At 40.1% G+C, this 23,273-nt stretch overlaps 1 protein-coding gene across 3 annotated transcripts in view; it reads right to left on the bottom strand.

Annotated features, from left to right (window-relative positions):
- SLC12A2 (solute carrier family 12 member 2) overlaps positions 1-23,273 on the bottom strand; it is a 102,310-nt gene that overhangs the window by 59,212 nt on the left and 19,825 nt on the right. For all 3 annotated transcript variants that reach the window (XM_073344868.1, XM_073344869.1, XM_073344870.1), the window contains exons 2-6: positions 9,096-9,215; positions 7,542-7,617; positions 6,604-6,699; positions 3,286-3,425; positions 1,463-1,573 (exon numbers count right to left, since the gene is read on the bottom strand). In XM_073344868.1, the coding sequence (XP_073200969.1) occupies positions 1,463-1,573; positions 3,286-3,425; positions 6,604-6,699; positions 7,542-7,617; positions 9,096-9,215 (543 nt within the window). The remainder of the gene's footprint in view (positions 1-1,462; positions 1,574-3,285; positions 3,426-6,603; positions 6,700-7,541; positions 7,618-9,095; positions 9,216-23,273) is intronic.

Genomic DNA, 23,273 nt, shown 5'->3' with positions numbered 1-23,273 from the left:
TACAGAAGGGACACTGGGAACAAGCAAAGTAGAAGGTGTGCTAAATTGCTCAGACATATCTAGTAGAAGATGTGGTAAAAGTGGCAAGCTGGGCTAGGGCAGGCCACAGCGACTGCCCCACCACATGTATGAAAAGTAGATTCAGCATACAGAATCCTCAATCTGTCTTTAAAAGGAAACTTGGTCTTCTAATTACCAAAAATCTAGTTCATTTGAAATTTCCAGCATTCAAAGAAAATTCTCACTCCATTGCAAATGTTTGTAGAGATCAGTGGGTCTGAAGTTGCTCTTTCAGGTTGAGGGAATGTAAGCTAAGATCAGAGTATGGTGCAGTAGAAATATAAAAAAAAGTCAGGCAGAAGGAAGAGATGGGAACCTAAATTTCATTGTAGTAGACTGAGCAGGTCTAAACCCATGAATAACATCCAGATTAATAGCTCTCCAATGAGAGAGAAAGAGGACAATTTATGTGGTTACCTAACTGTATTATCTACCGAGTTGTGGACACTATCCATATTATATGCTGACTGTAAACCTTTATGTGTGTGGGTCTCTCTCTGGCTAGCTTGAAGGGGTGTTCCCCTTTAAGAGCTCCCTTACAGCAGGTGGGTAAATAGGGGAAAGATTACAAGTACGTACAGAAAGGGCAGGAAACAGTTGGGGCCAGGTTAGGACTAGGTCACTGAACTGCCCTTTTTGCTGTCTGGAAAAGTGGGGAGATATTTATAACCCATGCAGACTGGTAGATACCCTCTGTACCAGGATTGGGTTTGCAGCACTCACTCTTTGTACTAGCCAAAAGAACTCTGTTCCCTTTTGACCCACTGTGGGTATTATGCTAGTTGCCCCTTTCCTTTGGGAACTAGGGAGGAAATTTTCCTCACTGACATGGGATGGGTTGGGTATTTTTTCCTTCCCCACAGCTGGTCTAGGACTCAGAGCACTGGAATAGGGAAGTTAGGTTGTAATGTTGCAATTAATATGTAAAACTTGTGGCAGATGTCCAGTGCAGGTACTCAGTATAGATGGAAGGGATACAGTTATTGGATAAAATGGATTGGAAAAGGATTTGAAGTAAAGCTTCCCATAAGGGAACTGAGTAAGAGGGGCTGGGGGCTCCTACATCTCATCAGCTGAGAGCTGGCCCCCCTCCTTTTCCTGACCTCCTTTAAAGGAACTGAAGAAACAGCAAGGAGCCAAACCCCTCTTTCCTACATTCTACAATTTGTTGCCAGGTACTCTCAGACATAATAACTGAATACATTTATGATCTATTTAAACTACATCCATGGCCTCTTCTTTTTATTTCCGACAGATAGAGAGAGGTGTGTACTAAAGTACAAATGTATATTAAAAAGTAACAGAATCTGGAACAGAACATACATAATACGATTATTGAGCTCCTCTAGGGTCTTCATACAAGTAGTGTCACCATTTTAAATTTTAGGTCATAGTTACTTACTTTTGCTTCCCATTCCATTCCTGCTACAGAGATACCTAACAATATAAGTACTGTGATGGCTCCTATAATTCTGATGTCATTCATCTCATCCAACATAAGTGCATCATTTTCCTAGAAGAGAACAATTTTAAAGACAATTACATACAGTGCAGAATGTATTTTTCCTACTACACAATGTAGAGGGAGTAGTGGTTTAGAAAGTGAATAAAAATAGTTTACCTTTATACCATTGATTCAAACCTGCTGATGTCGGTAAGCAAAAAATAGGACCAGCTGAAGATTGTTCAGAGGCTTAAATGAAATAGCTAATGGCCCCATTCACATGAAAATGAGTGAACAGGCAGTGACTGCTTTCAACCAACAGAACGGATATCAGCCAGCAACCTTATTGACAGGTTCCATAAAGAAGCCAGTCACAGAACTAACATTCACAAGTTACTCGTTGCTGACAGCGCAAACCCTTCCACAATGCCGTGCCACTACTGCTCTTCATGATATAACTGCTTTGTAGATAGGGGGTTCACTGTTTCTAGAGCTTTTCTTCTGGCACTTCTTTAGTAGTAGCTTTTTTCTACTAATATGTCTAAGAACTCAATTACCATCACTTAACTCTATATTACACCCGACTTCTGAATGTATGAGAGCCTGTGTGACATCTCTGGCTGCTGCTGTTGTGAAGGAAAACCTTAACTCATCTTCCTACCAATGCAAGATCATCCTTTGTATTACATTTACAAAGGTTCTGAAGTATCTAGGGGTGTGTGTGTGTTTTTGTTTTTTTTTAACTAGTTTTAAATGTCCCCAGCAAAGAAACCTCCACCACTTCCTTTCATAGACTATTCTACAAACTAATACAATTTAGAATTGGAAAATCCTTGCTGGTATTCAGATGGCATTAAGAAAAGGAACATTTACACCCCCAGCCCACTCCTCTCATACTACTGTGAATAACTACTCTTCTTCCTTAATGTTTACACCTTTCAAATATTTGTAGATTTATGTACCCCAGCATCTTTAACAGTTATTTGCCAAATTATATACATTTAGCTCTTTAAACCCTTAATCATTGCTGTCACTCATCTGAATTATATACAATTTGCCAATAGCTTTATGGTAATGTATTGCCCCAAACTGAATAATCTATTATATGCCAGGTGTGGTTATATCACAGGAAAGAGAGAGAGACTGATTATATAAGCTCCCTGTCACTATGTGTACTGATACCTCTGTGTATACAACCCAGAAAATGCACTGGCCTTCTCTTGCTGCCATATTGCTGCACAGACATGTTCAGTATTACTCCCAAGTCTCTACCTACATTACCACATTCCAGGTTCTCTCTTCTCATTAAGCATGAATTTTATGATTTTTCTCAATCAACTTCTGTCCCAGGGAAATGAGATTGTACTTGTGATTTTTAGTTAAGTTCATTCTATTATTTTCTGCCCATTTTTAAATCTTTCTAGATCCTTTAAAAGAAGCTTGGGAACATTCTACTAGACAACCATACATTTTAAGCTTTAAAAGGACTGCTTGACAACAACAAAATGCTTATTAGTAACTCATATTTCATCAGCCTTTTTTCTAAGCTGTCAATTTGATTTTTATTACAATTTTAGCTTAGTCCCACTCTAAAAAGGCAAAATGCAAAAAAATGTATTAATATCAAACTGAATGTCATCATTCAACAGTGTATTAATATGAGAAGTAATATTGTAGCACATCCTAAAACCGTATCAATACATGCTGCTGTTAACCGTAATTAATAAAAATTAGCATAAAGTCAGGGTAGTCATACAGATTAGCAAATGCAATCTATTTACCTGCAGCAGTTCTACAACTGTCTCTGCAAAACCAACCACATACATAGCTACTGCAACAGCATTAGCAAATGCGAAGATTAGGCCTATTGCGCCACCGAATTCAGGTCCCAGGCTTCTGGAAATTAAATAATATGCTCCTCCTAAAGAAAAATGATATGAAAATGCTTTAGAACTCTGGACAGCAACTCTGGACAGCAACAGAGCTGTAATTATTCATGTGGGCAAGAAAGTCACTAGCAGCAAGGAAATTCTTAAATCTTAGGCACTTATGATAATACAAATAACAAATCTCAACTACTTTCCTTATTTCTGTTCAAAAACTCAGTATGTAACAGATAGTGACAACTTATATCTAGAGATTATACTTCCCCAAGTTACTAAAATTACTTAAACCTGGTGCTTTACATCATCACCTGAGACATGCATTCACCAGAAATGCTTTGTCAGTCTTACTGTTCAAGCACACAACTGATTTGGAATTTTACAGATACTTGCTTGTCTGAACAGGCGAAACTATTTTGAAGGATGGAGGAAGATTGAATGCTTTGTTACTTAGACACACTTTTACCTATAGATAACATGGAAGTAGACTTTTCCTCAGTGAGGACTTGTGCCTCTAACATGCACTGAAAAAATTATGACTTGTTTGTAAATCTGTTTATAAATACATATTTGGTATGGTGTTTGATTTTTTTTAAATAATCCATCAGATACATTGCTCTAGATTAGCATAAACATGCATATATAGTCAAGAAATACTATTTTGTTTCAATTATTACATGCTACAAAGTACTTGCTCCCTAGGCTGTTCAGAGCTACCCTGAAAGCAGCTTGGCTTTACACCCACTGGGAACAACAAGAGATGGCCATTCTGAAAGGAGTAGTTTTGGCTACTAACAGCCACATGAAGCTTCATTCCTATCAAAAACTGGAGGTTATAATCATTTTAAAAAGAGGACAGATCTTCATGGAATTCTCTGCAATATTATATTATATCTAAAAAAAATTTCAATTAGGAAGCACAACTTCAGATCATTAATCCTAAAAAAGTTCTTCAAAATGTAACCATTGCATGAGATTTCAGCAAGTTTGTACTACATGAAAATTTGAAGAATCTTCATTATAAAGATCATTTGGGACTAAAACATGGTTCAACATTTCTTTTGGCCTTCCCCATCCATCAATTTTAACTCCAACTAAGTTAACTTTACTTGTACATTCTCAGAAATTTCATTTTGTACTCAAAACCTAAGTGCTATAATTTTGAGGAGGCCAGCTATGGACCTGACAAGTCTGGGCATATCTTTCTAGATTTTCAAAATGTGGCATTAAGTGAAAATCCCCTAATTTGCAATAAGAAAGAATTTCTAAAAGATCTGTTTAAAGTCAGACAGCCCTTTAGTTCTCTAGTATTAAACAGGTAGAATCTATAGGAAATGCTGGAAATAAATATTGACTGGTATAGCACACAACTTGATAGAAAGTAGTCAAACCAACTGTGCAGAATGACTTATTTCTTGTTACCTGTCTAGAAAAAAGAAATTCTCACAAATACAAGAAATCCAAGTACAACAGTATATTAACATATGAATTCCAGAAGAATGAACACTGAAAACAGTTATATCTGATAAAATCCTTTGTTATCCAGTTTGAAATATATTCTCAGTGTCTTAATTTCCATGCACAAAAACTTTTTAAACAGAAAATGGGGCACTGGAGGCTAGATGGAAGAGTAACATCTGGGAAAAAAAATAGCAATTTAAAGAAATTTGACACTACAGAAATGTATGTTTTAAAAAAAAAAATTGCTCAATGGTTTAAGAATAAGTCTGCAGGCAAACAACACACATTCCCTTAATGATATCTCCCTATACTGGCCTTATCAGCAAAAGGTAGCCTTTGCATGTCATATTTCTATATTTTAATACTGACCTCTGATTGAAAATTTGTCTTTTATGTCTTTCAGCAACAATCTAACCTTTTATATAGGGTTTCATTTACTTGGACACAAAACAAACAAAAAAACCCGAAAAACAAAAAAACCCAACCTGTATCCCACTTAAAGAATACAACTTTTGCAAGGAAAAAATCCTCAAATTTCCATTTCAACACATAATTGGAGGTATGGGGAAATACAGAGCAAAACTCCATTAATTTCACAGAGTTGCAGATAATGGATGTTTTAAGTTGAAGATCTCATATTCTGAATCCAGTAACGTGTCAACTTCAGACTAGGAAATATTAACTACGTGTGCCTAAAAGGATCAGATGGGGGAAGAGAAGGAATAGATTTAAAAATAAATCCTAGAGTCTACATTCTAGGTTTGGAAAGATTAATATATGTAAATGGGTTGTAAACTACACTCTGGTTCTTTTATTATCTGTAAAGTACTTTAGCGCTCAGATTAAAAACAGTTTCTTATTACAAGACACAGGGTATGGCACTATTACCAGAAGAGAAGCAAGAATATAGCTTTACTCTTTAATACACAGAAGAGAACAGTGTTAAATGTGTCAATTCTAATTAACAGCTAAATGACAAATGACAATTTTATGCTTGTGACAAGGCTAACGTTTAGTTGTTGGTGTTCCTGCTATGTCTTATTTGCTCTGCAATGGTGGCATTTTTTGGTTAGTCTCTAAGGTGCCACAAGTACTCCTTTTATTTTTGTCTGTATGTCTAATCGTGAAGAGTTTTTTTTGTAACTGCTACTGCTTTACTTTGTTACTGGTTTTTATAATAAAATGGCTGACTGACTACTGTGATGAAATACTTTTGGAGCAGAGTAATCACCAGTGAAGTCTTTCCCTGCACCTTAAGCTCTTACTGAAATTATTTTGTAGGTACATAGTTGCTGGCTACAGGACAAGCATGCATGCTAACAAAAATGCCAGTCTCAAACCAATACCCTCTGAAGAGAAAAGCATTCAGATTATCTAAATGGTAACTTTTCAGAGCAATTGAACTTCTTTTGGAAGAGTCTTCCACCATAAAATTATGTGTTTCCAGGAACTTGTATAGTTCTGAAGAGAATAAACTGAAATACATCCTACTACAGGACAAAAACAGATGTTTTCTGAAACCATAAATATGTTTTTACCAGGAAATACATAAATCTCATCCAATGGATTCATCTATAAGAAAGAGTTAAAATTGCTTTTATTTAACCAAGCCATGTAACAGAAGTGGGGGATATTTAATAGCATACATTTTTGAAGGAAAAATACTTTTTTTTAAAAGACATCATTACTGAGCAAATATATGAGCATTTTAGCCACAGTTAAAGTACAAAGAACTGTTTACAAAAGTAGTTTTACCTCCTCTTACAAATCCATTGGTAGCTATTGCTGAAGTAGACATTCCTGTGATAGTTGTCACAACAGTTGCCATTGCAATAACCAAGACAGAAAGAGCTTTGAAAAGAAAAAAATAGTTACAATATATTAAAAATTAAAGCTAGCTTCAGAAAAATACACGTGCCTTGTACTTCATTGTGTCAAACTTAGAATCATAGAATATCAGGGTTGGAAGGGACCCCAGAAGGTCATCTAGTCCAACCCCCTGCTCAAAGCAGGACCAATTCCCAGTTAAATCATCCCAGCCAGGGCTTTGTCAAGCCTGACCTTAAAAACCTCTAAGGAAGGAGATTCTACCACCTCCCTAGGTAACGCATTCCAGTGTTTCACCACCCTCTTAGTGAAAAAGTTTTTCCTACTATCCAATCTAAACCTCCCCCACTGCAACTTGAGAGAATGTACTTTCCAAACAGGTTTGGATAACATTAAGCTAGGCACAGCTCTTGTACAGGTATGGAAGAAATCTTCTTCTCTACTCCACCACCCAGAGAGCAGGGCAGCTTTGCTCCCTAGAACCTGCTACAGAGGTGAGGCTTACTGTAGTCCAGTTCCGGACTAAGCCATCAAGGCTAAATTAAAGTATAGGTGTTAGCACATACACTCCATATCTATCAATCTCCTTTTCAGACCTAAGCTAAAAAATATGTAACTCACTCTGAAAAACTATGAAAGAGGAGTCAGATTAGACATTCTAGCAAGTTTTTCATTTAGCTTCTTAAGAATTTTATGATCATGCTGAGTAACAGGCGACATATCTGTATTATTCAGCCCCCCTTCCCCAATTGCTCTAAATGCGTTATCAATGATCCATGATTGTAGAAGTTACCCTGTCTCCATACATACAACTGCATTCGCTAAAACTAAATAAGATGTCACATTTTTTAAAATTGTACACATACCTATCCCAGCCTGTCCTACAATCCATGACAGTCTGATGAAGAGCATCACCCCCCAAATATTCAACATACATCGTACCTAGGAAAACAAAACACAAGACATAATATCTTCTCATAATTGCATGGTTTTAACATATACAAAGAGTTATTTTAGCTAGGTATTGCAAACAAAATGTATTAAGCCTACAAATAAATTCATACTTAAAATTTTGAATGGATTAGTTGCTGTAGCAAAACCCTTTTTTCCCTCCTAAAATGTTTTATGACTGAGTGACATTTTTAGGTATATACAAGAGTTACTGGTTTGGTTGGATGGAGTTTTTCATCTTTTATATCTTGGGAACAAGGAATTGTTTTCTGATCACAGGTTTCTTACCCACTCTATCTAGATCAGGGATGGAAAATTACACTGATTCAAGAACTGAAACCTAATATTTTTGACCTAGACCAATTCCAGAAAAAATGCCAAATTGGTCACAGAGAACAATGAGTTTCTCTTCCTCACTAGAGTATACACCATTGCAAAACTGACAATCCCAACTTTCTAATGGTCTATTGGAGCACCGGTTCTAGTCCTCTGCTGCTTTTGTTGTCTTATGTAGTGTCCTTTGTTCCTCCTTTGTTTTCAAACAAGGACAGGCACAGTTTAGTTATGGCAAGAGCTGGAAAAGCCTCTGGAACAGGCCATATTGCTTCTTCTGCAACTCTGTCATTCTGAACATTTTGTTTCAGAATCCTACTGTTCTGCACTCAAATTTTTTTTTAAAAGGCTTTTATTACCTGTGTGTGTTTTGATTTTGTTTTTTTTAATTTCTCAACAGAATAGTATAAATAAAGAATTTCCATTTTGCAGAATTTCAGTAATAAAATTAGCACAGAGTCTTAAAACAGATAAACAAACATTTCACAACATTGCCAAAAGAGAACAATTTAATTAACAAGTGAGTATATACTGGGAGACATGTGCCTCTCTTCAAATCCCAGGAGCTCCAAGAACAAGCAGCATGTCTAGGGATTTCCCAAGATTCAGAAAGCCAATTCAAAGGCCTTTCAGTGAGACATAATTGGAGTGGAAACACAGATGCATAGCTGGGCTCTAACTATTTGTCTGAGTAGCATATCCCAAGTAGACAAGAATCACTAAAAAGCACGGTTCTGAGGACTTTGTCCAAGATTACAAAGCAAATCCTCAACCCACTGTGGAATGTAGAGGTGGGTCTTCCAACAACCTTTTAATTAAAAGTTTCTGGGGGAAAAAAAGTGTGCATTTCCCCAATATATATTTCTGGGAGGGGGAGTTTAACACCCATTTCAGGACAAGATTTAAACAAATGTGTTACACACTGAAGCACTAAAAAGATAGCAAAGATTACTTTTCAATACCTCCCCTCTAAATTTTTTACTTGTTTTTTAACCTTTGATTCAATTATTTTTAGCAAAACAGATCTGCAACTGACCTTTCATTCTTGCTGAAAAATACACTCACTCAAAATATGTAAAGTAACTGGCAAGGTCAGTTATGTATTAAAAGGCTTGGCATACTATGTATTTACTTACCAATACACCTTTTATCCAGCCAAACTTGACTATTCCCTTAATGTCTGCAGTATAAGTAGCATCAGCTTCCCCAGGTGGAGTCCCTTCTTCTCCATTTGCATATCCATCCTCAAAAGGTTCCTGCAGAGAGGGCGGGAATTTTTAAATAAATTTTAAAAAGTACCTCTATATCCTTTAGCAAGTGTCCAAAAGGTGATTTCAGAACTGGACACTCAATCAAATTTGACTCAGACGTCATTATTAGTAAAAGTGATCACAGACAACAAATTATTAATTTCTAAGACCACATCTATGTAGTGTTCTAGTCACAATTTGTGACTATTGTACACATTTTCATGCTTCAGTAATTTTTACAGTTTGGATATTTGAAATCCCTACAAAAGATGTTTAAAATAAAGTATGTTTTTACTTGAGGCAGTGAGTAAGTCATGCCACTGAAAGCTTACCATAGTAGTTGAGCAGTACCTACAAATATTAACTGTAGTTATAATCAAATTAGTATCAATTTTTTTATTGCAACCATGCAATCTATTACTGTGTAGATTAGTGCAAGCATGTTATTCAAATATTTTTCCTAGATTTATAAACTGTCTTCATACGCCTTCAATCTGATTTAAAAGATTAAGAAACACTCTCGTAAAAGGACCAAATGGCACCTTCATCATCATTTAGTTTGACCTCTTTCCTAAACACAGGCTATAATATTTCACCCAATGAAATATTCCAGCAGCAGAGGCAATTATTCTTCCCTACTACATAAGTGAACACGACTGCGCCCAATAACTTGTAAATGAACTCAGAGGATCTCTTTCAGAAAAGACAGCTAAACTTGATTTAGAATTAAGAAAATGAAGATGATGAATTGATCACTTCTTTGGTAGTCTGTGCAGTGGACAATTACCTACACTGTAAAAAGATTGTATCACTTACCAAGAAAGTTTCCACACAATAATCAACTCCCCTCTAAGTCACACCCAATCCCCTTTTTAAACTAAAAAGAGAAGAGAGATGGGTCTTGCAGAATGCCCTGAAGATCCAACACTGAGTCCCACAGTGCAGACGTCCTTTACTATTGCCTAGCACTCAAAAAGAATGTTGAGTGACCAAGTGGTTTTGCTTTAGATAACTAGGTAAATGTTTCTTTTAGTAAGCATAAGAAATATTAAAAGTAATACCCAAGGAATACAATAAATATGAGGTACATTAGTAACCTAAGATACCATCTTGGCCACTATGGATGTAGAAGCCCTCTACACCAACATTCTACACAAAGATGAATTACAAGCTATCAGGAACAGTATCCCCGATAATGTCACGGCAAACCTGGTGGCTGACCTTTGTGACTTTGTCCTCACCCACAACTATTTCACATTTGGGGACAATACATACCTTCAAGTCAGCAGCACTGCTATGGGTACCCACATGGCCCCACAGCATGCTAACATTTTTATGGCTGACTTAGAACAACGCTTCCTTAACTCTCATCCCCTAACATCCCTACTCTACTTGTGCTACATTGATGACATCATCATCTGGACCCATGGAAAAGCAGCCCTTGAGGAATTCCACCACAATTTCAACAATTTCCATCCCACCATCAACCTCAGCCTAGACCAATCCACACAAGCGATCCATTTCCTGGACACTACTGTGCTAATAAGCAATGGTCACATAAACACCACCCTATACCGGAAACCTACTGACTGTTATACTTACCTACATGCCTCTAGCTTCCATCCAGTGCACACCACACGATCCATTGTCTACAGCCAAGCTCTAAGATACAACCGCATTTGCTCCAATCCCTCAGCAGAGACAAACACCTATAAGATCTCTGTCAAGTGTTCTTAAAACTACAATACCCACCTGCTGAAGTGAAAAAAACAGATTGACAGAGCCAGAAGAGTACCCAGAAGTCACCTACTACAGGACAGGCCCAACAAAGAAAATAACAGAACGCCACGAGCTGTCACCTTCAGCCCCCAACTAAAACCTCTCCAGCGCATCATCAGAGATTTACAACGTATCCTGAAAAATGATCCCTCACTCTCACAGATCTTAGGAGACAGACCAGTCCTCGCTTACAGACAGCCCCCCCCCCCCCCAACCTGAAGCAAATACTCTCCAGCAACCACACAACAAAAACACTAACCCAGGAACCTATCCTTGCAACAAAGCCAACTCTGTCCACATATTTATTCAAGTGACACCATTATAGGACCTAATCACATCAACCACGCCATCAGGGGCTCATTCACCTGCACATCTACCAATGTGATGTATGCCATCATGTGCCAGCAATGCCCCTCTGCCATGTACATTGGCCAAACCAGACAGTCTCTATGCAAAAGAATAAATGGACACAAATCTAACATCAGAATCATAACATTCCAAAACCGGTAGGAGAACACTTCAACCTCTCTGGCCACTCAGTAAAAGATTTAAGGGTGGCAATTTTGCAACAGAAAAGCTTCAAAAACAGACTCCAGTGAGAAACTGCTGAGCTTGAATTAATACGCAAACTAGATACCATTAACTTGGGTTTGAATAGAGACTGGGAGTGGCTGGGTCATAACACATATTGTATCTATTTCCCTACGTCAAGTATCCTCACACCTTCTTGTCAACTGTCTAAATGGGCCACCTTGATTATCACTACAGAAGGTTTTTTCTCCTCCTGATAATAGCTCATCTTAACTAATTAGCCTCTTACAGTTTGTATGGCAACTTCCAACTTAGATTGTGTACACACACACACACACACACACACACACACCCTATTTATCTTCTTACTATATGTTCCAGTCTATGCATCCGATGAAGTGAACTGTAGCTCACGAAAGCTTATGCTCTAATAAATTTGTTAGTCTCTAAGGTGCCACAAGTACTCCTGTTCTTTTTGCAGATACAGACTAACACGGCTGCTACTCTGAAACCTAAGACAACTATAATGTTTAAGGATGACCACTACAGAAATGATCCTTAATACTGTTCTTAATACTATGCAACATCAGTGTCACCTCATACCGTGTTAAGAAAGAAGCTTGCATCCCAAATTACCTCCAAAAAGCACTTTACAAAGTATAGGCTCAGGCTTGCTCTCAACGAAGTGAAGAGCAAGACTCCCTTTGCTTTAACAGGAGGAGTAGGCTCTATTATATGCAAGACACATTCAGTTTCAAAGGCTTTAACATTATGAACTTAAAACACAAGTCAGGAAGTTAGGGGTCTCACAATGAACTAACTTGTCCACATAGCAGAAAGGTACTTTATAGTCCTACCTTGTAAATAGTATTTCAGCAAAAACAACTAGTGAAAAATCTGTGGTGCTGCTGGTCTATAGATTGCCCCTTGGCTGATGTCAGGCTCTTGACTGCTAGGAGGAGAGGCTCATCTGCATGCCACTACTCCACACCAGTTGAAGACGACAAGGGGCTTGTCTACACTTACATTTTATAGCGCTCTAACTTGCTGGCTCAGGGCTGTGAAAAATCACCCCCCTGACCACAGCAAGTTTGAGACCTCTCCCCCAGCGCTCACACTCTCACTTCAAAGCGCTGCTGCAGAAGCGCTCCCGTGGCAGCACTTTGAAGTTTCCAGTGTAGCCATGCCCTTAGCTTCAAACAGCAACGAAAAAACTCAAATACACGAACTAGATAAACCACATTTGTACATCCCAAGGTAATGGAGAAAATAATCAAGCAAACACCTAGAAGATAATAAGGTGATAAGTAACAGTCAACATGGATTTGTCAAGGACAAATCATGTCAAACGAACCAAATAGCTTTCTTTGACAGGGTAACAAGCCTTGTGGATAAGGGGGAAGCAGTAGATGTGGTATATCTTGATTTTAGTAAGGCTTTTGAAACTGTCCCGCAAGACCTCATCATAAACAAACTATGGAAATACAGCCAGCCTAGGTGGAGATACTAAGGTGAATGCGTAATTAGTTGGAAAACCATTCCCAGAGAGTAGTTATCAGTGGCTCACAGTCAAGCTAGAAGGGGATATTAAGTGGGGACCCACAGAGAGCGGTCCTGGGTCCAGTTCTGTTCAATATCATCTTCATAAATTATTTAGATAATAGCACAGAGAGTACACTTAACAATACCAAATTGGGAGGGGTTACAAGTGCTTTGGTGGATAGGATTAAAATTCAAAATGAATTGGACAAACTGGACAAACTGGAGAAATGGTCTGAAGTAAAAGGACTAATGTAAAGGAACAATCCATTGCACACATACAAAATGGGAAATGACTGCCTAGGAAGGAGTACTGCAGAAAGGAATACGGGGGTCATACTGGATCACAAGCTAAATATGTAACACTGTTGCAAAAAACAAAACAAACAAAAACAAACAAAAACACACCATCATCATTCTGAGATGTATTAGCAGAAGTGTTGTAAGAGACACCAGAAGTAATTCTTCCACCTCTACTCCACACTGATAAGCCCTTAACTGGATTAGTGTGTCCCATTCTGGGTACCACATTTCAGAAAAGATGTGGACAAACTGAAGAAAGTCCACAGGAGAGCAACAAAAATGATTAAAGGTCTAGAAAACATGATCTATGAGGAAAGACTGAAAAAATTGGGATTGTTTAGTCTGGAGAAGAGAAGACTGAGGGGAGACTACACCTGGGGGGGAATTCTGCACCCCCGCGCAGAAAAATGGGGGAGCAAAGAAATCTGTGGGCGAACGCACACCCCTTCCCCAGCAGCCCAGGCAAGTCTGCTGGGAGTAGCCAGCAGCAGATCACCATGGGGGGGAACTGCATGTGCGTGCGTCCATGGAGACATATTAAGGGGGTACGACTGGGCGGGTGCCTGCATGGGAACCAGTGAGAAAGACTCACTCTGTCCTTCTCGCTCACTGTTGCTGCATCCCGGGCTTGGAGGAGTAGGGCTGTGTGAAGCAGGCTGTCCCTGAGGCAGAGCAGAAATGTAAAAACTAAGCAGGCAGGCTGCTAATGTTCCCATTTTTAGTTAATTGTTCCCATTCTTAATCAATTAAGGATCCCTTACCTTGCAAGAGTGATATAAAGGAGGCTTATTGTAAGTGACAGTAACGGAATCCTCAGTTAGGCCTTGTCTACACTGCCACTTTGCAGCGCTGCGACTTTCTCGCTCAGGGATGTGGGAAAAACAAAAACAAAAACAAAAAACCTTCAGCGCTGCAAGTTTCAGTGCTAGTAAAGTGGCAGCGTAGACAGTGCACCAACACTGGGAGCCACGCTCCCAGCGCTGGTAGCTACTCCCCTCACGGAGTTCTCCCAGCGCTGGTGCCACGACTACACAGCCACATTAAAGCGCTGTGGCAGCGCTTTAAGGTTGCTGGTGAAGACATAAGGGTATGTGCTTTCTTTCTCACTTTTTTCCTCTGTGCCAGAGAGCGCACAGCTCAGGATCTATTTTACTTATCCATTTAATTAAAAAATAGATATATAGATATAGATATATATGCAGGACAATGATTAGCAAAACTGTATGTGTAAAAGTCTGAGCAATTTAAAGCAACATTCTACTTTACAGAACACCAAAATAGAAGTAATGTAATTTAAATGAAAATCCAGAATTATAACTAGAATGCACGGTATTGGTTACCAAGTATTTGTAATTTAACTTCCATGTGTTTAGGAAATGCTACACAGTTATTTGTGATTTTTTTTCTGTACAGTAGTTTAAATAAATTACCAAAATAAGTGAAACTGGTGTGACTATATTGCATTATTCTGACAAGTAAAATATGCAGAATTTTGCATTTTTGGCACAGAATTCCCCCAGGAGTAGAGGGCATAACCTTTTTTAAGTTTGTTACAAGGTGGAGAGTGAAAAATTGTTCTCCTTAACCTCTGAGGATAGGATAAGAAGTAATGGGCTTAAATTGCAGCAAGGGCGGTTCAGGTTTGACATTAGGAAAGTCTTCCTGACTGTTAGGGTAGTTAAGCACTGGAAGAAATTGCCTAGGGAGGTTCTGGAATCTCAGTCATTGGAGGCTTGTAAGAACAGGTAAGACAAACACCTGTCAGGAATAGTCTAGTTATTACTTGAGTGAAGAGGATTGGACTAGATGACCTATCGAAGTCCCAACCAGTTCTACATTTCTATGATTCTATGATATTACCCAAAGGGAAGGGGGCACTTTCAGCCGGATGTTCTTCACAGAAAGGTAATTACATAGCAGAAATCATCTTTTCCCTCCAGATGTTAGAGCCCTTCCTCTAAGAAATCACAATTTTTCTGAAACAAACATCAAGTCTAATATCTATACTAGGACTACTAGTATCCCCGTATATCACCAGGCAGCATTACTCAGACCTACAGGGGGATACCTTGGACCACAACCCCTAAGGTTGTGCTCTCCAGCTATAATCCTATAATATCAAGGGAAGACAAATTACCAGGGTGCCTGCATAGCAGATAACTAGAAAGAGAATTTGCCTCTTTGGAAGTAAAGACAGAATAATTCCCTCAAAGAGTGCTTTTAGAGCACAGTAAGAGGGCCTACACAGGTAGGCAGGGCAGAGTGGCTAGTGTGCTATGAATTCACACCCTAGCTTACTCCATACTAATTTCCCTGTGTAGACAAGCCTTTAGGCTCCAAACTGTAAAGGGTGGTCTAGATCAAGTATTCTTGAGCACCCTGAAATTATGGGAAGAAACCCCAGTTGTGGCGGCTATGGCTGACGCTGCCTACCTCCCCCTCCTCCGAGAGTGTTTTGTTGGAAAAGAGGACTGTCTCCATCTTCTGAAGTTCTAGGATTTGCACAGAAACCAGCTCTCAAATGCCAACATTTACTGATAAGCCAAGAGATGCTAAATTTCCAAAATATATTAGTAGGTTCTATTTTAGTATGACTATATCATCCATTGATAGTAATACCTATCTATCATGAGCCTATTTAAGAGCCAAGATCTTAAGTAGGAGTCCTAGATATTTATAAGCAGAAGACTTTAACTGAGGAGATTTGGAAGGAAAGGGTCCACTAACAGAAGGATCACAAATACCATAACTCAAGCCCATCTAAAGTGATTAACACCATAACCCTAATGGATCACTTTCCATTTTAGTTCTTTCTAGGTGTCATGAGTCACCCAGTGGAGACTGTGCTGATCTTTAAGCCAACTTTAAGAACACTTTACACTACCGAGTGGCATAAAGAGGCCCTCGCTGAAAATATTTAGGCCCCTCCCCCGTTTGTTTTTTTTTAAATAATGAAAAGCAGAAAGACAGTAAGCTTAGATTTAAAGTGAACACCACAAAATTGGCTCTGGATGTCTCAGTGCCCTACAAAGAGGAAAGACTGGATACTGTACTAGTGAGCAAGCTCCCCCAAAGCAAAAAATTTTGCACTGACAACAATAAGGAACTCATTATCTGATGTAATTCACGCCTGTGTTTATTTCAGTAACTATGCTGCTTTGTGATGGGGAGGATGGGGTCCTCTAATACAAGAGGCCAGGAAAATTGCCACCATCTGCCCTAATCTAAGTTCTCACCAGATTTCCAATGTCAGAAATCTGTTTTCTCCCCAGACCTCTTTTGGGCCCCTCTGACTAAAGTGAGTGACCATGGCAGTGAGTAGTTTGAGCAATGGCAGTGATCACATTTCTATTTTAATACTCTCAGATATGAAGCTTAGAAAGCCATCTATACATCTTAAGAGGATTCCTGAACAAAATGTTTTAATAATTGAGTAAGACAAAAATGAACTCTTCATCATTGCTCTGAAATCCATAATTGCCAAAAATACTATGTATAAATACTTTTATGCAGTCTTTTGTTATAGAAAAGCACAAAACTGCTTGCAACTTATTTAATTTTAAAAATCAAAACAAAAAGGACCCAGGTGTTTATATTATCCAAGCAGTTTTTATGCTTTGGCCAACAGAGGACCATCAACATTTGATGACCTCTTTTGCTTTCACACACACACAAAAAAAACCCCGCCCTGTTTCTAATAAGAAACAAAAGAACAGAGTGTTATTGAAAAGATCGGGGGAATTCTAAGAGGGGAGAAAAAAGAATTTTCAGGATTTTCAACTGTCCCACAGTACTCAAATCACCAAGCACTCCCCTGAATTTACAGTGGACTACTTTTAGTGTGATTTTATCAAATCCACACTACTTTGTTTTATATTTAACCATATAGGAATTACAATTTAAGTTTAATCTATTGAACATATTTATATTCTCAGAATCCTTTTAAGACTAATAAATACCCTCCATCACTATTATGTGCAATAAACTAAGTAAGTTACAGCAATACCACGGCTTTCTCATCTTTTTTTGGTAGATTCTACAAACAGCTGAACATTTAAGAACTTTACTAGTAGAGCCCTGTGTGGATACAAAAATGTGGATCTGCATCTGATCTGCAGCTGCCAGAATCAACCTGCAATCCACTAGCTGTCTTTTACCTGTATCTGCATCCACACCCCTGTCTCACAAAAGGATAGTGTTGGGTGGGCGGGGTCTCTAGGAGAAGGGGCGGCGCAGGGTGGAGGGCTGGGGAGAAGGGGCATCACATCACGTGCTGCTCCCAAGGGCTCAAGAGCAATGGTAGTAGTACATGTTGCAACACAGCAGGGCAAAGAGGTGGGGTGCCAGAGCCCCACCCGCTTAAATCCCCGCAGCTAGGGGCAGGCCCTGTTGCCCAGGAGCGCGGCCCGTGCTGCTGGGCCGGGCCATGGTGGGGACGCTGGTGCTGTCCGAGGAACCTGACCTGCTAGACAGGAAGTGGCGCGGCAAGTGGGTGCTGGACAGCCCCGACTCCAGCCTGCCACCCAGCCCAGCCACTGGCCCTGAGCATGCTGCAGCCCCCAGGCTGCCCAAGCCAGATGCCACAGGATAGGCGTCGCTGGCGAGCAGAGCTTTGCGCGGTTGTATCCGCATCCGATCCACTATTCCCAAAAATGGTCCATGGATATCTGCAGATTTGCAGGACTCTATTTACTAGCTTTTAAACCAATTTCATGGTCCTCTTTTTTTTTTTAAAAAAAAGGATCATAGCTAGCTTTTCAGTGAGTTATGAACTATCAAGTCAGCACTAAATTATGTATATTATGAATAACAGATTGAAGTTTTGTCCTGTAGGTCTTGTCCTTCTCTACTATGTAATGTTCTGTAGGGAAGTATTTACAAGTACATGAATTGTTTAAAGGTTATTGTTGGTTATCAGTGCCAGTGGGTGCCTTTTTAATAATGCACAAATGAGAACAGTGAGACATTCTGAAAGTCTGTGGGTGCAAAAGAATTCCACTGTTTAAGAAGCCAAGCACAGGCTTACTGTTTTTCATGTTACAGATTAAGAGTTTGTTTACAGGGGGAGTTAGTGTGCAGCAAGCCAGGGTCTGAATCTACAGTGCACCAGCTGATAATGCATTAATTCACCGTGTAGACAAGCATCCCTACTGGGCCAGGGATGGAAGGGGCTTCCTCATCCCCTGCATGGAGCAGCCGGGGCTGAGTCAGGATCATACCCACCCCCATAAACCTCCACTGGCTGCAGGAAGCTCTGCCTTCCCCCCCCCCCGCCCCCCACTTCCTGCCCCCATTACTCCTCAGCCATAGTGGGTCACTGTACAGCTGTTCCCCCATTTGCTCAACCCCGTGCACCTAGACCCCACCCCCTTGCACCCAGAACCCTCCATTGAGTCCTCCGTTCCCCAACCTCCTGTATCCATCCCCCCCACTGATCTCAGCCTCCAGCTTCTGGACTTGCACCACTGCACCCAAAGCACCCCCTACTGAGCCCCCCCAATTGAACTTGAACCAATGAGCCCTCCATACCCAGACCCCCACCCCACTGAGCCCCAATCAGCTGCACCAGACCTCCACCCCACTAAGCCCCTTTCCTTCAGCACCTGGACCCCCTGAAGAGTCCCCTTCCCCCTGCACCTGGAACCCAAATGAGCCCCTGTGCATAGACATGCACCTGGAGCCCCCACTGAACTGCCTGCACACAGATTGCCCCACTCAGAACCCTCTCAATCCACGCCTGGATCCCCACACACTAAGCTCCTCCACACCTGGATCATGCCAGGCTGAGCCTGCCTGCCCATACCCGGTGTGCCTGGCACAGAGGGGCAGGGCCCCGGGGTGTTTTCTGGGAGAGGGTTGGGTGCAGCGTCACCGCCAAGTCCTTGTCATGGGGGAGGGCGGGAGTAATTATTAAAGGTAACATTCCATCATTATGTACTGTAACTAGTACTATTTTATAAACCATACACATTCAAACAGGATCTTAAGAAGTAAATCAGTTACTCATTATTTACCAGCTTCACAGGTGAAATCTTCTTAGCATATGCACAACATGCTTCAGATGGCATGTGATCAGGATGAAAAAAAAAGACTTTAATCTCAAATCAGTGAAACACCTACAGGTAAATGTTTCTATTTCAACATATCTCCTCTGCACACTCTCTCTCATCCATTGAGCCCCAGATGCACTACACTAAGGTGAATACAAAATCCTGCAAGTAATCTGACATGCTCTTGGTGCTGATAATTCCATTAGCTGCTGAAGAAAATCTTGGATTAGAGAATGTATTTAAAAAGAAAACTACATATTAAAAAAATTGATCAGTTAAATAGAAAAATATCTTATTCCACATAGCAGCTTGGATTGCCATACCAGAGCAGTTTCGTCCATCAATGGTATTGCCAGATGCTTCTGAAGATGGTATAAAAAACCCCCATGTCTTGGAAAGTTACAAATAACATGCCCATAAAGGAAGTCTCTTTCCAACCCTTCCAAATTATTATTTTAAAAAGTTACAATTATTGTAGTGCCAAAGGATCAACTGAGAACATAGAATCATAGAATATCAGGGTTGGAAGGGACCCCAGAAGGTCATCTAGTCCAACCCCCTGCTCGAAGCAGGACCAATTCCCAGTTAAATCATCCCAGCCAGGGCTTTGTCAAGCCTGACCTTAAAAACCTCTAAGGAAGGAGACTCCATTCTAAATGGAGGGGCTCCATTCTAAATTTTTCGTACCTACTCAGGTCTTACTGTTTGCTGCACTGAGGTATATAGGTTAATTATGCAATGTATAACTAGCCAAGCTCAAGAAGGGCTTATATTCAACTTGATGGTATCTGTCTGGCTGCCTGCGACTAGATGGATTGACTGGATGCAACGTTCAAAAGCTAAGATTTCAAGGAATGTTCTAGGCCAGTGATACTCAGTCCTAAGTGGTTCAGGAACCAAATTAGAAATCAACATTACCCAAAAGTAGCATGAATTCATTGTTTCATTCACTATGTATTCATATTTAAAAACAGTATGGCAGGGGATTAGTTATATCTTCCTAACAGCAAAACAACTGACCAAGTATTATTTTATCAACTACAATTGGTTAACAACATAGTAAAAGCATCCTGATTGGTTAATAATTAAAAAAAAATCACATAGTGTTTTAACACGTGCTGCAAAGAGCTGCAGGAGATATATTAAAGAGCCACTTGTGGCTCGCAAGCCTCAGTCTGAGTATCATTGGACAGAACCCTACTGATTTGGGACTGAAAAAAAATGGAAAAACAGAAAGGGGGGGGGAATATGAGGGACAAAAAGCCCCTGCAAACTCTTGAGCATAACCACAGTTTCAAGCATCTCTTCAGTTGTCTATAGATCAAAAAATTGGTTGATGATACCCAGCAACACTTCCCAGCACAAGACCTCGATTCATTTCTGGACCATCATAGGACCTAATCACATTAACCATGCCATCAGGGGCTCATTCACCTGCATATCTACCAATGTGATATATGCCATCATGTGCCAGCAATGCCCCTCTGCCATGTACATCGGCCAAACCAGACAGTCTGTACGCAAAAGAATAAATGGACACAAATCTAACATCAGGAATCATAACATTCCAAAACCAATAGGAGAACACTTCAACCTCTCTGGCCACTCAGTAAAAGATTTAAGGGTGGCAATTTTGCAACAGAAAAGCTTCAAAAACAGACTCCAGTGAGAAACTGCTGAGCTTGAATTAATATGTAAACTAGATACCATTAACTTGGGTTTGAATAGAGAGACTGAAGTGGCTGGGTCATTACACATATTGAATCTATTTCCCTAAGTTAAGTATCCTCACACCTTCTTGTCAACTGTCTAAATGGGCCATCTTGATTATCACTACAAAAGGTTTTTTTTCTCCTGTTGATAATAGCTCATCTTAACTAATTAGCCTCTTACAGTTTGTATGGCAACTTCCACCTTCTCTGTATGTATATATCTTCTTATTATATGTTCCATCCTGTGCATCCAATGAAGTGGGCTGTAGCCCACGAGAGTTTATGCTCTAATAAATTTGTTAGTCTCTAAGGTACTCCTGTTCTTTTTGTTCATCTCTGCTTACCCTCCCAATAATTTAACATGTTGACACATTAAATGACTTCTCTCCCTGATAGAAAAAAGAATGGCGGCAGGAAAGAAAATATGCAGGGGAGGTGCACACAGCCTGTCATAAATATAAAGGGAAGGATAAACACCTTTAAATCCCTCCTGGCCAGAGGAAAAAACCCTTTCACCTGTAAAGGGTTAAGAAGCTAGGATAACCTCACTGGCACCTGACCAAAATGACCAATAAGGAGACAAGATACTTTCAAAGCTGGAGAGGGGGAGAAACAAAGGGTTCTCTCTGTCTGTGTGATGTTTTTGCCGGGACCAGAGCAGGAATGCAGGTCAGAACTCCTGTAAAGGCTAATAAGCAATCTAGTTAGAGATGCGTTAGATTCTGTTTTGTTTAAATGGCTAATAAAATAAGTTGTGCTGAATGGAATATATATTCCTGTTTTTGTGTCTTTTTGTAACTTAAGGTTTTGCCTAGAGGGATTCTCTATCAGTTTTTAATCTGATTACCCTGTAAGGTATTTACCATCCTTATTTTACAGAGGTAATTCTTCTACTTTTTCTTCAATTAAAATTCTTCTTTTAAGAACCTGATTGCTTTTTCATTGTTCTTAAGATCCAAGGGTTTGGGTCTGTGTTCACCTATGCAAACTGGTGAGGATTTTTATCAAGCCTTTCCCAGGAAAGGGGGTGTTGTGCTTGGGGGGATATTTGCGAGGGGGGGGGGGGGAAGACATTTCGAAGTGGGCACTTCCCCTGTTCTTTGTGTAACACTTCGGTGGTGGCAGCATTTAACCTAAGCTGGTAAGAATAAGCTTAGGGGGGTCTTTCATGCAGGTCCCCACATCTGTACCCTAGAGTTCAGAGTGGGGAAGCAACCTTGACACAGCCCCTGCAATGTGAAGGTAGATATGGAGTACACAGAACCCCCCCCATATGGGGGAAATGATTGGGGGAGCCGGTATTATGGAAGGGGGGAAAGGTGGACACAGAGCTCCTCACATGGGGTGAAGGGGATAAATGAGTTCACACAGAGTCCCTGCCAAGAGAGGATAACAGGGGATTCTGAAATGGATGGAAGGGGAACCACAAAGAACTCATGGTATGGGGGGGGTGGGGCAGGACAGACTGGAGTACTTGATATGGATGAAGGGCAGAGTAGGGGCACACAGTCCCAGTGATGGGGGAAGAAGGAAGGACCCAGGTATGGAGGAAGGGAGGCAGGCATGAGGAAAAAGGAAAGAATAGGGGTGCATACAGCCCTGGGCATGATGTACAGTGTGGTGCCCAGGTATGGAAGGGGGAAATGGAGGGCACAGAGAGAGCTTGTGGAGAGGAGAGAAAGAGATGGAGAAACAATGATCTCAGCCTACAGAAGCTACAATAAATGTGGCCGCCAAGTTATACATCCTAACATTATTTGGATTCTTTTTGACCACTACAGCACAACGAGCAGAGGTTTTTATGGAGCTGCCTACTGAGACAATTCAGGGTCTTTTCCTTGAGTAGGTACAGTTAATTTAAAACTCAGCAATGTGTATGAATCAGTTGTGTATTATCTTGCATGTGCAACATTGAATTCAGTCTGCTATTGTGCTGCCCATTCACCCAGATTTGTTGTGTGTCTGGAGTTCTTCATGGCCTTCGAGTCTTGAAGAACCCAACTTCATCTGCAAGTTTTGCCACCTGTGGCTTGTGTCCCTTTACAAGATATCAATATTAAAAGCTGTTTCTAATATAGAAGCACTATTAAGATTTTATTGTGCTAAAAATTAAATAATTTATTCCTTAACTAGATTTTAATCCATGACAA

Source organism: Lepidochelys kempii, chromosome 5 (assembly GCF_965140265.1).
Source record: "Lepidochelys kempii isolate rLepKem1 chromosome 5, rLepKem1.hap2, whole genome shotgun sequence".
Taxonomy (NCBI): domain Eukaryota; kingdom Metazoa; phylum Chordata; order Testudines; family Cheloniidae; genus Lepidochelys; species Lepidochelys kempii.
Note: the sequence above shows the minus strand (reverse complement) of the source record. Positions and strands in the feature narration are given on the sequence as shown.